We start from the raw sequence: 18,587 nt of genomic DNA on the forward strand, positions 1-18,587 counted from the left end.
GATACTCTCTCTGGCTTCTCTAATCTCGGTCTTGCTTATTCACACAAACAGCATAGGACGTTAAGTAAACACCATTCACTGTACCAGACTATAGATTTCTGGTACATTCTCTTTGTTTGTGGGTCCTGAGTCTGACTAGGGGGTGCCTGGAAAGATAACCCATTCCTGAAAGAATGGAGCTTTATTCAGAATCACGTTTGCACATGCACTCGTCTCATATCTCCCTTGTAACACGACATGTTGTGTTATTTTGTGCAACACACACACACACGTCCTTGAGACTGTCGTACTGTCGTATGTCTTTCTGTGATATTGTTGCCGGCCTCGACTGGAAAATACTGAGTCATTCTCCAGGCAGTGGGTCCTAACACGAGAGAGAGAGAGAGAGAGAGAGAGAGAGAGAGAGAGAGAGAGAGAGAGAGAGAGAGAGAGAGAGAGAGAGAGAGAGAGAGAGATTGAGAGAGACGTTGACTCTGTGACGTACTTGTAGTTGCAGTTCATATCCGACACTCTCCAGGCGTTCTGTGTGTCAAAGCCCATCCTCCTGACCTCCATTTCCATTCTCTGACGCACGTGATCACCTGCGCACACGTACACACACCCACACGGCATGAGCTGGAGTGAACCAAACACGAGGCATATCTTGGATGTCAACACAGTAATACTCACAGAAGCGTAGTTTGGAGCATCGGAGAATGCTGACTGTCTACATTCTTCAATGCCCTACTCTGCTTCTATTTTGTATTTATTTAACCTTTATTTAACCAGTAAAATCACATTGAGACCATAGTCTCTTTTACAAGTGTGTGCGTGTGCGTGCGTGCGTGCGTGCGTGCGTGCGTGCGTGCGTCAGTGTTGATTTCGTCCGTCCTAATACTAAATGTTCGTCGACTACCTATTTTCACTGACGAAAAGTAAAAACTAAGCTACAGTATGATGACTAAAACTAAGACTAAATACAGGTGCATCTCAAAAACTTGAATATCTTGGAAAAGTTAATTTCCTTCCGTAATCATGGCATACAGCCCATGAAACTCAAAAAATCCTATCTCAAAATATTAGACTACTAAAAAACATTTATAATACAGAAATGTCGACCATCTGAAAAGTATTTAAAATCATGCACTCAATATGTGGTCTGGGCCACTTTTAAACAAATTATTGGGATGTGGCATGGAGGTTATAAGACTGTGGCACTGTTGTGGTGTTGTGGTGTCTGGTGTGGAAGCCCAGATTTGCTTTGATAGCAGCTTTAAACTAATTTGTATTGTTGAATCTAGTGTGTCACACCTTCCTCTTGACAATATAACAGATTCTCTGTGAGAGTCAGGTCATGCCAGTTGGCTGGTCAGTTAAGCAAGGTAATACCATAGTCCGTACACCAATTACTAGTAGTTTTGGCTCTGTGGGCAGGTGCCAAGTGCTGCTGGAAAAGGAAATCAGTATACCCATAAAGCTTGTCAACATACGGAAGCACACAGTGCTGTAAAATATCCTAATAGATGGTTGTGTTGTATCTACGATTGATAAAACGGTGATGATTTGGGTCCATGTTATCTCTTATCTGCATGGTGTTGGTCCACTGATTGATATTTTAGAGCACTTTGTGCTTCAGTATGGTGACAGGCTTTATGGAGATGCTGATTTTCTTTTCCAGCTCGATTTAGCACCTGCCCACAGTGCCAAAACTACTAGTAATTGGTGTACTGACCATGGTATTACTGTGCTTAACTGACCAGCCAACTGGCGTGACCTGGACCCCACAGAGAACCTATGTTGTATTTTTAAGGTGTGAGACACTAGATTCAACAATACAAATTAGTTTAAAGCTACAAAAATGTGACTAAAACTAAAATGAAAACCATTCAAGAGACTATGGACTAAACCTAAAATGTGCGTGTGTGTGTGTGTGTGTGTGTGTGTGTGTGTGGGGTCACCTGGGCGACAGAGGTGGACATGCTGGTCTTCGTCATCTACGTTCCCACCCAGACACCAGGCGTGGTAGGCCAGGGCGAACAGGTCCTCCAGCCGTGACGGGGAGGCTATGGCTCGGTTCAGGCGCTTGGCCCACTCCTGGCACTGCTTGAACGTGGCAAAGTGACATCTTTGGGGGGGAAACGGACACGCACACGTTAGGACATAAGATATTCAAAGAAAATAGAGCGTCGCAGTCCCACCCCCGACGAGAGGCCCGGAAAAGAATTCCCCGTTTACTTTCCAGATAGACTGTTAAAAAAGTATTTATATATAAATGTAAAAAGAACCACTGCTCATCCGCTGAAAATACTTAAGTGAGGTGCTGGAGCAACAAAGGGAACATGAGAAAAATAAAAAAGTATTTATACAAAGACATTTACGACAAAGCCAACTCGGCTCGTGAGAAATCATGACAATAAACATAATGTTTTGGGCTGATCAAATAATTAGAAAGAAGAAGAAAAAAAGGCAGGGTACAAACACTTTGTTTTGTTTTTCTTCTTACAAATTATTTTATCGGCCCAAAACATTCACACTTTCATCAAACGTTCACTTCACGGGCCAGTCCAATGGCAGCTTTTCTACATAGACTTCTATTGGAGTCTATAGGCTTTACAGTGACAAACAAGTTACATGAACCACGTGACCAGGCTGTTTTCTAACCCCCTTAATGTCATAACTCTGTCTTACTCTATGGCTCTGGTTGGAGCGACCCGTCTCCAGCGGGAGGAAGTCAAGCGGAAGTGCTGAAGGCACGCTGCGTCGCTGCCACTCAAGCGACTACTGGCCAATCACAGCACGTCTTTTCCGGGACATCGAAAAAAGCAAGTGCCGCTGGGAAAGAGGCCTACCGAACGTCCCCTTCCGTTACGTAGCCGGAAGCTTGGCAAGCTTCCGCTTTGCTTCGCAAGGAATCTCGGGAAAGCTTGCCTCCATGTTGCCTTCCCTCGAGATACAGACGCCCCAGAGCCGAAGGAGGCGTCTACCGTCTACCATAAATATGTCTATGTTAGGAGGGAGAATTCTGGGGTCCATTGACAATGTGAGTCCAATGGTAATGGTACTATTTTCTTGTTATTAATTAGCAAGGGGCCGCCCAGCCTTCAATAAAGTATAATAATGTGAGAACTTATTGATGAGGAACCAAGGCCACCCTGATACGGCTGCTGTTAAGTAATGAGGACTGCAGTGTCCTTTTGATGAGGGAGGGGAGACCTGGGTTACTCCCACAGATGGGAAATTCAGTTGCACCTTCACTCAAGCTGATGGCTGCTCAGATGAACACTCTGGGGTGGGAGCTGTCAGGGATTAAGAGTCTTGCTCAGGCTGGGGAAACTTTGGCACATAGATATGGGTTGGTCTGACCTACCAAAGACGCTGGCACTGTTGCTTTTTACCAAGTTGTGTTACGCAACATGCATAAAGATGAACATTGCCTTGTGTCATAGATTTACATCAGTGGTTTTCAACCAGTGGTCCTTGATTAGGTTCCAGGTGATCCCCAGCTAAATGACGGAGAGTTGGTAACCAAATGGACCCATATAGATCTTTAACTCTTGAGAGTGAAATTAAACCAAAATTTGGTTTCATGTTGCGCTCTCAAGAGTAAAATTGTTAAACGCCTGCATTAGGCTACTTTATTTCCAAGAAGTCTACCCAATTACAAGAGCATGCAAAATCATTCTTATCAACATCTGCCTTATCTCTCCTATAGTACAACATCAATACAGCATGAAATTGTGGACAAAATCTTATCCTACGACAACAAAATATTCTTTAGTTTTGGGTCTGAGAGACTAAATGTCATCATCAATGGTGGTCCGTGGCTCAAATACAGAATAAACAATGGGCTATGAAATAGGTTGAAAACCACTGTTTTACATCATATGTTATTGTTCGTGGATATTGACAATGATCTCATCATTGCCAATGTGATATGGGGTATTAAAGCAAAGCAACACTGCAACAGTAGCAAGGGCAGATGGGCAACTTTAATACCATTGCTAATATTATTACTGTTGCTGTTTATGTAACACTCTGTGACCACCAAGCTCTATTCCTGGAACTATTGATTCATGCATTAACAGGGAACTGTGCTGGAAGCTTGGACATTGTGTGTGCGTGTGCGCGTGTGTGTGTGTGTGTGTGTGTGTCCTGTACTTTCATCTAGTTTGCACTGCAGTCACATTTAGGATGAAGCCTTAACCCATTTTGACCCGAGATCAGATTCTAAAAATGTCTTCTACATCCTGACAGTTTTCTGAAAAAGCTGTTTCTATGTCAGTCGTTCTTCGATTTTTCAAAATCAGGCAGGCAGGCAGCACTCCTTTGTCCTTACCTGACGACTTTGGAGTCCTTGCAGATGATGTGAAGCTGGAACATGTCCCTGGTCTCCACGCACTCGATGAGCCTCAGAGGCACCTGTAGAGGGAGACAGCGAGCAGACCACCTCACCGGTCAGCCTGGGACAGTCTTTTGTCAAGGAGGCAGACATCTTTTAGTATAGTGACCAACCCCTGATAATAATACAGACCAGTGGCATAAAGTCACTTTACTCAAGTACTGTACTCAAGTACAATTTTGAGGTATTTGTACTTTACTTGAGTATTTCCAATTACTTTTACTTCTACTCCGCTACATATCGGAGCCAAAATGTGTTACTTTAACTCCACTACAATTATTTGAAAACTTGAGTTACTAGTTACAGTACTTTGGAGATTTTAATTTTGATTAGAAAACCACTTCAACCCTATATACATTTCGGCCATTTGAAAATAGCCGATCTACAAGCTCACAATGCGTCGCGATGCGGCGCATTGTGAGCTCGTAGATCGGCTATTTCCAAAATATTTTGCACACATTTTGAACTTGTGAAATGGCACATTCTGCAATACTACTTTTACTTTCAGTACTTAAAGCACATTTTGATGCCGATATACTTTTGTACTTTTACTTGAGTACATTTTGAATACGGCACTTCTACTTGTTGTAACGGAGTACATCTACATTGGAGTATTTATGCTTTTACTCAAGTAAAACATTTGCATACTTTTTCCACCACTGGTACAGACAGGCAGGATGAAGAGGCAAGCCGCTGAGCACACAGACAGCACAGGCTCCTCCCCTCATTGGGGAGGGTAGCTGCCCACAGGCTCCTCCCCTCATTGGGGAGGGTAGCTGCCCACAGGCTCCTCCCCTCATTGGGGAGGGTAGCTGCCCACAGGCTCGTCCCCTCATTGGGGAGGGTAGCTGCCCACAGGCTCCTCCCCTCATTGGGGAGGGTAGCTGCCCACAGGCTCCTCCCCTCATTGGGGAGGGTAGCTGCCCACAGGCTCCTCCCCTCATTGGGGAGGGTAGCTGCCCACAGGCTCCTCCCCTCATTGGGGAGGGTAGCTGCCCACAGGCTCCTCCCCTCATTGGGGAGGGTAGCTGCCCACAGGCTCCTCCCCTCATTGGGGAGGGTAGCTGCCCACAGGCTCCTCCCCTCATTGGGGAGGGTAGCTGCCCACAGGCTCCTCCCCTCATTGGGGAGGGTAGCTGCCCACAGGCTCCTCCCCTCATTGGGGAGGGTAGCTGCCCACAGGCTCCTACCCTCATTGGGGAGGGTAGCTAACAAATAAAGAGGATGGTGCACGGAGGTGCGGCCCACTCTCCTGCGGGAGGTTTGCACATGCTCAGTGTAAACAGGAACTGCGATGGAGTGTTCCAGCAGAGGTGCTAGATAGAAAGCTCATAACTTTCATGTAAATAATGAGATCCAGAACAGTTGAGAATTAAACAGCAGTCACCCTTCCCTTTTCAAATGTTTTATATCATCCACAGCACTTGAATGAACAGTATCCATGTTTCTTTGTCATTTCACAAAAATACAAGTTTGACACATGTACTAATTAAAGAACATAGAAAATCCACAAAAGAAAATATACAAAAACATTAACATTTAGTAAATGTACTTGTCCTTTATCTTTCAGTCTGTTATACACAACATTTTTTGTTATGAAATTGATATACTTTTTAAAATAAAAACAAAATCAACTTTGTACTATTCTTTTTGTGATATCCTTTTTATTATTTCAGTTCAGGGTCAGCAACTTTCATGCACCTCTAGCACCTCTGCTGGAACACTCCATCATCGCAGTTCCTGTTTACACTGAGCATGTGCAAACCTCCCGCAGGAGAGTGGGCCGCACCTCCGTGCACCATCCTCTTTATTTGTCCTAGCTCCTACCCTCATTGGGGAGGGTAGCTGCCCACAGGCTCCTACCCTCATTGGGGAGGGTAGCTGCCCATAGCTCAACACCCCTGGAACTCACAGGCTCCTACCCTCATTGGGGAGGGTAGCTGCCCATAGCTCAACACCCCTGGAACTCACAGGCTCCTACCCCCATAGCTCAACACCCCTGGAACTCTTGTTAGGCGCGATGAAGCCACAACACATCAAATCACAGCAAATTATTAATTATCCAGTGCGTGGATTTATGCGCATGTCTTGTGAGTGCTATTGTGGGCCGGATTGTTAAAGAGGTCCACTCCAAACAATTCAATCTAATTCCTGACTGGGCTTTGATCTTTGGCCAACTCGTCTAACTCGTGCATTGACTTCCACAACAACCTTTTCATGCCATGTAGTTCAGAACAGTAAGCTTTTTTGAGGGACTCATAAAAGGAGGGCATACAAATTACTACATTACAAATTACTTCCATTCCATTCTCAATCTCTAATATTTGTCAAAACCAAAACCAGAAACATTGATTTTAAGGTACAATGTAATGTGGCTTAACCACTTTCAACCTGGCGCCCCTAACATTTTCATTTTTGGAAGAATAGCTGTAGCATTGTGACGCATTGTGAGCTACAAGCTCACAATGCGTCACAATGCTACCCATTGTGAGCTTGTAGATCGGCTATTTTTGCCGTTCAACATCACCATCTTACTATAAAAGAGCTAAGCAATGGCCGGCGCTGTTTGTCTGCTGTCGAGAACATCTGGGTAAACATCCGGGTGCGTGTCGCGTTACACCACAGTTGGTTGCCTAACCAATTCAGCTACCTCACGTCAGCTGCTGAGCTGCCTAACACGACACCACTTACATGTTGCTCTTTAATGGGTCACAGTTCTCTGTGCAACGTCGTCGCGCAACTGCCTCACACAGTGCAACAGTGCAATGCATGCTGGGAAGCAGCAACTCATTTCAATGGGTCACAGTTCTCTGTGCAACATCGCCGCGCTACCTTCACAATTTGGTGCTCATATTAGGTAGAACGGGTAAGGACTAGTAAGTATAAATTCTGGCTTAAGTGAATAAAGCTGGAACAGCCTGAAGAGTGCCTGAGCGACTGAATGCGTCTAGACTGTGGCAGAGGGTGGCATTTGACACATGGTACTCACAGAGATCTCATTGTCCACACCTGGGTAGGTCTAGAACATAGTGACACGAGGGAGCACACGCACAGAGAGAGAGAGAGAGAGAGGGAGAGAGATGGGAAGCAGAAAGGAGAAGACACAAGGAAGACAGGAGGAAATGAAAAAACAAAAAAACTATTAAACACAAAAGGAAAATGAAGTGTTACAAGTTATGGGGGAGACAATTAAAGAAGGTTGACAGATGAAAGATCACTGACACAGAGCAGATCAGCAACAACAGTGTGAGCTACTTGTAATCAAGGAAAACTGTGAAATCATAGAGACACACATGAATTGGGATGAAGGAAGGGGCAAAGAATAAGAAAATAGTTTAGAGAAGCCCAACTATGGGGGGGATAGACGGGGGTCCTAATTACATTCATACAGAATACAGCTGGGGTCAAGGCGGGACAGAATATCAGTCTACTCTGGGATGCAAGCGCTACTGTCTCCTGAACTCAATGGCCCGAACTAAAACTGCTGTAAAAAGTTTTTTTTTATTAAAAAACAGTCAAGGTGAAATGTTGCAACATTGAGCAGCATGGTGTAACTAAGTGTGGCAGACAGTGTTCAGCGGATTTATGGATGGTGGATTTATGGCTAACTAATTTATTTTTGGTTGAGCTGTGTTGGAAAAGATGACAGGGATTTGGGGGAGAAGGGCCTGGGGGGGAACTATGCTGCCAAGTAAATGCAAACAAACGGCCTGTTTGTGTTTGAGGAGAGAGGCTTGACGTCAGTAAAAAGCAGACTGCTGGATTATGTTGCCAGTGCGGGACGGACCTGTGGGAGCTAGGTGCCATGTAAAATAAAATAAATAAATAAAAATCTCCTGCCTAATGAGCTTAGACCAACAACTTCATGCCAACTTAGCAGGGGCATAGGATACCCTGGCCCACTAAGCTGTGATAATGTCTTAACGGAGTTCGCCTTATGCAAAGTAAGTACTATTTAGCTTGGTTAGCAGCATTTAACCCGTGGGAATATTTGGATATAGGAGGAAATGGAAATGATGCCATGTGTTCCGATTAAAGTGTACTGTATATACCTGTATAGCCACCTCTCTCTAGCTTTGCTGCCATTAACCGTAACACTCTCAGGTACCATTTGAGCTAAAAGCAAAGGGTTTGCACGTTGCTCTTACATTGATGACAGAGTCCTTGAACTTGATGTGGACCCTGTAGTTGGAGATGGCGATGACGGCTTCATCGGCACGGCCAAGATATTCCACTCCCTCCCCCTGAAGAGCTGTGAATGGCACCTGTAAGGACACGAGACAACCACAATTTTTAATCGAATCGATCAATTTATGGCACTTACGAGAAAACATCTGTGTATTCTTTTATACTTTGGCTATTCAAAAATCGTGAACATCCAACAAGCAATAATGAACTAGAAGCAAATCTTTACTCGCCCCCTGCAAATCTTTGCTTCTGGGCGGTCCCTGCAACAAACTAGTTTGAGATGGGGGTCGGCGGCCAAATACATATAATTATGGGGGTGCTTGACATGAAAAGGTTTGAGCACCGCTGTAATATCACAACAGAAAACTGTCAGGATTTAGAAGACATTTATAAGAATCTTAATGAGTTAACCCATTTAGACCTGAGGACGCATCTGTCACCGTAGCTTTTAACTTTAATTATTTTCAACTCCGCGCTACAACCTACTATTTTTGAAAAATCGGGTTCGGGAATCGAACCCGAGACATTGCATTATGTGGAGGTACCCTGGCTGACCCACCACAGAATATCACCAACAATATCTTCTCTGTTGCTTCTTACTTTATCCTTGTTCATTTATACTTTACTACTTTTACTACCATTATTATTATTAAGATGAATAACATATAGCTATTTCTGAAGCCGAAGCATTCACAGCTCATCCAATGATTGTTCCTATGAATGTTTCATGAATATCACCAAGCTAACAACCCTGCTCACCTCAGTGAAAGGCTATTAGCTTTGAGGTTACAATTATTAACAAGCTATGTGCGCTGTAGCTGGGGAAGGGATGAAGCCTGACGTGTGTGTGTGTGTGTGTGTGTGTGTGTGTGTGTGTGTGTGTGTGTGTGTGTGTGTGTGTGTGTGTGTGTGTGTGTGTGTGTGTGTGTGTGTGATGTCTGATGGTAGATAAGGTCATGGTTTAAGTAGACAGAACATGGACTGAATGTTCCACCCTTATAGTGTGCATGTATAGGGGTCCAATTAGCACACAGTGGCATTCTAGAAGGATCGTTGTGTGAGCAGAGGGGCTCGTCATCTCAACCTGACTGAGCAAGCAGAAATCAAGGGTGGTGCCAGAAGGAGGGAGTGTCTACAATACATGACTGCTGGCGTCACAGTGTTGGGTGAAATCAGCCCTCAGCACCTTCTGTCAGAAATATGGGGAGGGAAGACTCGCCCCTGCATGGCGAGGCTTCCCCTCCCCATCTCCCCCCCTTACTGGGAAGTGTTTTCTTACCCCTCCCCTACTGGGCAAGGTTTTTCCCTATTTTATTTTTTTTACATGAAGTTACTAGAGTCTGGAAAAGCATTCCAGGAGCCAGCTCGTAGCCTGGCTCGTTTTTTTGCAGATAAAGTAAAGTTTTAAAGTAGACCATGGCCGGTTAGTTCAATCACCCATGGATTCCTGTGAGATTAGGTTTCTGGTTTAAGGACTTCAGTGTTTTGTACCATACTATTGTATGTATAAGTAAAGAACAAAGAATGTTTGCTTTCGCCATCTTTGTTGAAGAAGAGTCTGGGCTGGGTTAGGTTAGGGTTTGGGGTACGGTCAGTAATGTCCGACACAGTACCCGTTCAACCGTGGCTTTGTGTGGTGCCACTCAAAGTGACTACTGGGTTGGGCTTGCTGGATGCATGGGCCAACCCCATGTATTTCTGTCAAAAGCAGCTGAGGGCTGATTTCACCCGCGTGCTGACGTCACGGTGAGCGCTATCAAACTGTCCATTAACATTCCTAGTTGCACTCCCTGCTTTATTACAGCCGCAGCCAGGCTTCCCGCTGGAACGCGACCCCTGCATTAAGATAATTGGTCCCCCATCAGAGGATAATAGAACACATTTTTCATCTCGTTTCGAAGCAGGGGCATTAAGTGCTTCAAAAGCCAACCCACGTGGAAAGGGACACACAGTCAGCTGCCCGCGCCTGCCAACTTCTTCTTAATGACGCTTCCATTTATCTAAAAATGGAAGCATCTTTTATCGGTCAAACCGGCCAGCATGACCTCGCGCATAACAATGACGTTTGCATCCTCTGCAGTTCGGCCAACACAATTCAGCGCTTCCCAAACGTCTGCACTGAGAGGAATTACATTACAACTGGCAAGCTGGGGGTGGGTGGGAGCACTGGGAGGGGGTGTGCTGCTCTTTTCATTAAACCGTAGAGTAAAACTTCTCAATGAGACGGATGTTGAACAATGGAATTCAATCGGATGAAATTATGTGGAAGAGATAGAAATCACTTTCCGTTTGCCTAGAATAGCCTGTGCTTTCTGTCAGTTGATGAGTGAGAATACTCATGACAACAGCTGTACACTTAAGGCCTATTCATAGTCTAGTTTTCGGTGAAGCTGACCACCGAACCGGTGGTTAGTAAAAACGGAGAGATGTGTTGTGTGAGCGGCGACCACCGTGGCGTGATGTCATGTTGTAGTTTTCGGTGGTCTTTTCTTCACCGAAATCCGGACTATGAATGTATTCTTTGAGTAGGGCTACTCTCTTTACACCCTACGACTCAGTTGCTTTCAACCATAACTTCTAAATGGCCGCCTGTCCAGACACGGTCCGCGATGACTGTACTCACATTGGGGACAACAAACATGTGACAGGGCCTAGTCATTAGATTCCTGATAAGCTCTGTGCGCTACATTGTTGCCTGGAGACCACATATTGCTCTAGTACTACTAGCCCGTTGTGCATTAGCATGCAAGCTGCTGAGTCATGGAGAGAGGAAGGAGGTCCTGCACGACGACGCCGGCAGGCGAGCAGGACCACAGAGGTAGTGCTGCACGATTCTCACTCGATTGTGAATCTCAATTTTCCTCCACGAGAGTTGAGATCACGATTCTCATTACTACATTCAAGATGTGGCACCTGGAGCCAACTACTGTGGCTTTAAACAGACATCATAGTGCTACCTCTCAAAGTCTGTCCTTTAGCAAGGACTAGCTAAAGGGAAATGGACAGCCAACTAGTCACAGACACAGACACAGACACAGACACAGACACAGACACAGACACAGACACAGACACAGACACAGACACACACACACACACACACACACACACACACACACACACACACACACACACACACACACACACACACACACACACACACACATTACAGAAGTCAGTTTGTACTGAAGTAGGATTAATTGTCATTGAACGTTGGAACGTCAATATAAATACAAATTACATTTCTGTTTGGCTTTTAGGCTATACTTAATTTAAATTAATATTTCTTGGAAATAGCCAATTCACACAAGGTCAAAACACGTCACATGGAGACTTATGTTACCAGTAAGACACCCTGAGGGCGAGAAGCGAGAGCTTCTTAATACGGCACAGTTAAGAAGCAGGAGTTAAACTATTAATCTGGTGTCCGTGAGGTCAGATGTAGAGTTGCGGGCAGGCTCCATATATGCAGATCTCGGTGATGATCCAGTCTTCTCCATGTATGGCTACACAGGAACTGATGAGGTCAGCGTCGTGATCTTCAGATATGGAGCGTGTCACGAGGCGTGACTGACGGGTTTTCATAGTAGTCGCAATTATGTAATAACTGTCATGGGCCAACTGAAACTACACCAACCCAACCTAATGTCGTGACTGATAAAGAGGTTATAATGTGGTTACCGGTTAGACATACTATTGGTCCGACTGAAATTAGCCCGACAACCTACCTCAAATCCTAACCTAACCCTAACTGCAAGCACGGGAGCAGCGCATGTTCGACCGCATGTCCGACCATCGTTTCCGCATGTCGGTCCGTTGGTGTGTCTAATCTGTGTGTGCATCCCAGCTGTTGGGTTGACATAATATTGTCTCAGTCGTGTGTGTGTGTGTGTGTGTGTGTGGGGGGGGGGGGGGGTCGATTGTCCATTATTATCTTCAATCTGTCATAGCGAGTAAATAATAGGGGTGAGGAGGCAATTTCCCTTTCAATTTCACCTCGATTGCCAACATGAAGCGTCAGAACGTGACTGAGGGAAAGAACAGCGTGTACCAGCTGTGTGTTCAGTTTACTGTGCACGAGAGAGAGAGAGAGAGAGAGAGAGAGAGAGAGAGAGAGAGAGAGAGAGAGAGAGCGTGTGCTCCTAGTGTGTGTGTGCTGCCTGCCCTGCTCGCTCCACTGTGTGGAATGATCTACAACGTGTTGTTTAGCAGGGTCACGGTTAGCGACGTCACGCAGCCTTGGAGCTGCACTAAACAAGCTGTGTGTTTCCAACGTAAGTGGATGATGAGTCACTGGGCAGCAGCTATAGCTCAACGGAGGATATATGGAAGACATAGTATCACGCTTCCCCTATACACAGCCTGAGAGGGGGGGGGGGGGGGGGGGGGGGGGGGGGTCAAAGAGAAAAGTGTCAGGTAATACGTTCGCACTTGGTTTGTGAGTGAGCCGTGACTACAATTTACAATTTAGGCATTTAGCAGACGCTCTTAATCCAGAGCGATTTACAGTAAGCACAAACAAAAACATGGTAATACATCATATACATAGAAATAGTCATCATGAATCATACATAAGCTAAGAACAGTGGAATGTCTATATAATGAAACTATGCATGCCGTAATGTGCTGAATATAACATGACTCTGATGTTAAGACGAACCCAATTTTTCAAGACTCATTTGTGGAAAAAGAACATTGAATATCAACTAGTCTAGTCCCTGATTATAATATGACCCCGTTTTTTAGGATATTTCAATTAGGGAAAAAAAACAAAGTCTTATATTCAGCACAATAGGGTTTATAGTGCTAAATAAAATGCTATGTAAGTTAGATAAGTTGAGCCTTGGCTTCCGAGCCAAGCAGCCTACGCACACAGAACCATGTGTGCTGTACATATACGTACAGTATATGGGGGGGGGGGTGTAGATCAGCACGTACGTACAGCCACCATGTGTGTGTGTGTGTGTGTGTGTGTGTGTGTGTGTGTGTGTGTGTGTGTGCGCATATAAGAACCATTATGCAGGGTTACTCGTTTTCCGGCTATGAGACATGAACTCATTGAACGCATTACATAAAAAACATCATGACAAAAGGCAGCAAGAGAATGTGAATCGATGTGTGAATGAATGAGAGCGAGAGAAGGGAGATATAACAACCGAGAGAGAGAGAGGGAGGGGACAGATCAAGCCCCCAGTGAGGCTCTCCAACGTTGAAGCACTCGGCTCTACTGGTCAGAGGAGGGACTGCAGGCGGACCCGCTCATTTGCACTTCCGCATTTTGGGCACCAAATTTTGGTGACCAAATCAAAAAAAAGTAGACGGAAGTAGACAGTATATATATATATATATATATATATATATATATATATATATATATATATATATATATATATATACACACACATACCGAGTGTGTTTTTCTTAGTATGTATAACGTCATCACCACTATTCCAAAGCCCCTTTCGGGTACTATTATCAGCAATGGGATAATATTTTTTGGGGTGGGTGCTGATCTTGTTGAGGTGGTCATTTTGAAAGTAGCTCTCAAGTCAAAAAAGTGCGGGCACCCCTGCTCTATTGGTTAGACCTACAACCAATCATAGCAGGGCAGCCCGCTTGCCTGTCCCTCTACCGTGTGGGAGCCCCACTACCTTCTACTAGTAGTAGTCATAGACATACGTATGAAGGTAGACACCTCTTCCGGCTCTGGGGGATCTGTATCTCGAGGGAAGGCAACAAGCTTTCCCGAGATTCCTTGCGAAGCATAGCGGAAGCTTCCGTGTACGTAACGGAAGGGGACGTTCGGTAGGCCAATCAGAGGCGTGACTCCCTCTTTCCCAGCGGCACTTGCTTTGGCAATGTAAACGAAAGTCCCGGAAACGACGTGCTGTGATTGGCCAGAAGTCTAATATTACCTGAAGGCTGTCGTCTTCCTTCACCAGCTCCTTCTGGGGGAACAGGTCTTTGGCCTTGATGTACTCCAGACTGGGAGGCCCCTCTTCACCCTGCAACACACAACAACAGAGGGACTTAGTGTTGATTTTGTCGACTTCTGGACAAGATATCCAGTATAAGTGATTTTACACTTGTTGGTTGGTTGCATGCTGAAAATAGCAGATCTACAAGCTCGTCGCAGCGCGACGCGTTGTGAGCTTGTAGATCGGCTATTTTCAGCAAGTTTAAAATCATCGGCATCAAGGCCAGTCAAAATACATTTTAGTCGACTAAATCAACTGTAGATTTAGTCTACAAAATCTGATGATTGACTCCTGACGGACAGACACGAAGGGGTCGAAAGGTTGTATTCTCTCTTCATGAAATAATAGTTTGGACCTCAAGACCGGTGTGCGAACTTCATCTCCTCTTAGAAAATGCCAAAGCCACGATGACAAGGAACAAGAGGAAATACATTAGTATATGGGCACATGGAGGACAAATCTCTCCAAGTACAGGTACAGCCAGTTTATTCAATGCAATTTGAAACCACAGGACATGAGTACCTTTGTGGTCATTGCTAAAACATCTGACAAATTACTCTCTACGCTCTAAAATATTGCTGAATTTAGCATTATTCATTACACTACTTGGCTTCTGATCCAAGAAACGATCACATACTAGGGCATGTTCCCTTGCATCATTTAGCAGCTTAATTATTGACAATGAAATATCTCAAATTCTGAACTCTGTTCACAGACAAAGTGAGAGACTGTTGGCTTATTTGCCAATAATGGAAGCAGAAATGGCTTTTTTATAGAAAGCTCAATGTAACAAATGTTTGACACTGCATTAAATGGGATTAAAAGGGATATATTTAACTTTTTTTACTTAATGCTGGAGAGAGATGCAGCAATTGCATTTGGTAGACTGGGTTGCTTGGGTCCAGGCCATCAGTTATGACGTAGGTCAAACATTGACTCTGCACACGATGCCAACAGCTGCAGTCTCAGACAACATGGTGGCCAAGTCAGAAATTGTGGCTTTAGAAATACAGGAAGGCCTGTACTTCTGTTTATATAAACTCAGCAACAAAGGTTCGGAAACGTAACTTTGGTCCATTATACCAATTGGTATTGTATTTTATCATGGTATAATTTTAATCATTGATTAGTCATCTTTACAACGAGGTATAGATTGTAAGCTAGGCACCTAAATCAAGGAGGAACAACAAGGGATTGTTTTCTCATTGCATTACCGATGATACTAATGAAGGCTCTGTTCCATTCTGGTCAAACAGTCAGGGTGCTGCTATTGTTGGCTCACTGGAAACACTCTGCTACACCAAAGTGTTCTTGAGTGGGTTCCAAATGGCCCCATACGGGTGTGCAACTCTGAGAGTGCTTGGTTCCATTTGTACACTATCAGAGTAATGGGGGTCCTTGAAATTAAAAAGGTTTGAAAACCACTGTACACAAAATGGAACAGAGCCTTAATTAGTATCATCGGTAAGGAAGTAGGGAAGGAAGAGTTATTCTGTGTGCATAATTGCATATAGACCGTTATTCCTCTTCTCACTCTCTCCACTGTGGGTGTCTCTGCAGCAGATGGTCATCTCCATCTTGCAGGGCCTCCAATCAAACACTTGAGTCTTAGGGAGCTTTGTGCTCCACAGACAGACTAGACGGGCACCCTGGCAAAGAAAATCTGGGACGCATCGTTAGCACTGAAAAGGTGCTGTAGTAGTTTTAATAAATTTGATTTGAACAATGGACTTTGTCTTGGTTCTGGATGCTAGTACTGACTAATACTATATCATATAGAAAAAACACAATCAAATAACAGTTCCTTATAGGCTAGGAGGACAAACGCAAAGTGCACTGCACACAATGAAAGCAATGGCGGCCCCGGGGAAGCCCCCCTGATGGCTAATCATACAGACCCCCTGCCATGTGAGCAGACATTACATCTGTTGTCCTCGTGGTTTAAGCCAGTGATTTAACCATATGACAAGCGCACGGCCCACTGGGCAGAATGGGAGGAAACGGAGACAGTGTGCCAAGAATAACAGCCCCTCCTCACCATGCTGCCACCCAACTCAACCCCTCCTCACCATGCTGCCACCCAACTCAACCCCCTCCTCACCATGCTGCCACCCAACTCAACCCCCTCCTCACCATGCTGCCACCCAACTCAACACCCTCCTCACCATGCTGCCACCCAACTCAACAGAATAACAGCCCCTCCTCACCATGCTGCCACCCAACTCAGAATAACAGCCCCTCCTCACCATGCTGCCACCCAACTCAACCGGAATAACAGCCCCTCCTCACCATGCTGCCACCCAACTCAGAATAACAGCCCCTCCTCACCATGCTGCCACCCAACTCAGAATAACAGCCCCTCCTCACCATGCTGCCACCCAACTCAACCGGAATAACAGCCCCTCCTCACCATGCCGCCACCCAACTCAGAATAACAGCCCCTCCTCACCATGCTGCCACCCAACTCAACCGGAATAACAGCCCCTCCTCACCATGCCGCCACCCAACTCAACAGAATAACAGCCCCTCCTCACCATGCTGCCACCCAACTCAACCGGAATAACAGCCCCTCCTCACCATGCTGCCACCCAACTCAACCGGAATAACAGCCCCTCCTCACCATGCTGCCACCCAACTCAACCGGAATAACAGCCCCTCCTCACCATGCTGCCACCCAACTCAACCAGAATAACAGCCCCTCCTCACCATGCTGCCACCCAACTCAACCGGAATAACAGCCCCTCCTCACCATGCCGCCACCCAACTCAACAGAATAACAGCCCCTCCTCACCATGCTGCCACCCAACTCAACCGGAATAACAGCCCCTCCTCACCATGCTGCCACCCAACTCAACCAGAATAACAGCCCCTCCTCACCATGCTGCCACCCAACTCAAGAATAACAGCCCCTCCTCACCATGCTGCCACCCAACTCAAGAATAACAGCCCCTCCTCACCATGCTGCCACCCAACTCAACCGGACCAAGAATAACAGCCCCTCCTCACCATGCTGCCACCCAACTCAACCGGACTGATGAATAACAGCCCCTCCTCACCATGCTGCCACCCAACTCAACCGGACTGATGAATAACAGCCCCTCCTCACCATGCTGCCACCCAACTCAAGAATAACAGCCCCTCCTCACCATGCTGCCACCCAACTCAAGAATAACAGCCCCTCCTCACCATGCTGCCACCCAGCTCAACCGGACTGATGAATAACAGCCCCTCCTCACCATGCTGCCACCCAACTCAACAGAATAACAGCCCCTCCTCACCATGCTGCCACCCAACTCAAGAATAACAGCCCCTCCTCACCATGCTGCCACCCAACTCAAGAATAACAGCCCCTCCTCACCATGCTGCCACCCAACTCAACCGGACTGATTTCAAAACTGTCAACTGGGAGATGAGTCAGATGACAGGAGAACTTACAGGCTGTATCTTTGGCTATCATCTTTGTCATGGTGAGAGGAGGATGATAAAAAATAAAAATAGAGAAAAGAACCAAGAGCCATGAATTCGAGGATAAGTAAGTAGTTTAAAACCATTACCATTCCCTATTCAAACACTTTTAAAGTATAGTCAACTATGTTCAGGATTGAGTCAATTAACTAGAATAATTGCACTATACTATTAATTACAACATTGATACTAGTGGCAAAGCATCGGTTGAACCCGGGGAGAAGCAATACAAATAGGCAACACAATTAACAAAAAAACGTTGGTGTGGAATGGAAAGGAAGACAACGTCTTTACTTGGTACATGGTTGAGTAGAGCATCTTCTGATGTTTTTGTCCTCTCTGGATGTTTAGAACAAGCTGTATCAAACAAAGCTGTGTTTGAATGGGCTAAATCTGAATCCCACTAAAGGGGAAGGGAGCATCACTTGCATCACAGCTGCATGATGAGTGAAGATGTAACACTTAATTTAGTTTATAGGAGTCTCGGAGAGCCATCATCACAGTGTTTCCCCTATATGCATTAGTGTGGAGGGCCCCCCACACAATCATGACCAGCCCCCCACAGTAAGATTTTTAGTCGG

At 45.4% G+C, this 18,587-nt stretch overlaps 1 protein-coding gene across 4 annotated transcripts in view; it reads right to left on the minus strand.

Moving 5' to 3' along the window:
* mtmr4 (myotubularin related protein 4) overlaps positions 1 to 18,587 on the minus strand; it is a 68,856-nt gene that overhangs the window by 22,433 nt on the left and 27,836 nt on the right. For 2 of the 4 annotated variants that reach the window (XM_079507112.1, XM_079507113.1), the window contains exons 3-8: positions 14,479 to 14,568; positions 8,527 to 8,643; positions 7,368 to 7,397; positions 4,316 to 4,398; positions 1,938 to 2,104; positions 485 to 581 (exon numbers count right to left, since the gene is read on the minus strand). In XM_079507112.1, the coding sequence (XP_079363238.1) occupies positions 485 to 581; positions 1,938 to 2,104; positions 4,316 to 4,398; positions 7,368 to 7,397; positions 8,527 to 8,643; positions 14,479 to 14,568 (584 nt within the window). Of the gene's footprint in view, positions 1 to 484; positions 582 to 1,937; positions 2,105 to 4,315; positions 4,440 to 7,367; positions 7,398 to 8,526; positions 8,644 to 14,478; positions 14,569 to 18,587 lie in introns of those variants that run through there. The other 2 variants (XM_079507114.1, XM_079507115.1) reach the window with 2 other exon arrangements.

Source organism: Electrona antarctica (genome assembly GCF_951216825.1).
Source record: "Electrona antarctica genome assembly, chromosome: 8".
NCBI classification, from domain to species: Eukaryota; Metazoa; Chordata; class Actinopteri; order Myctophiformes; family Myctophidae; genus Electrona; species Electrona antarctica.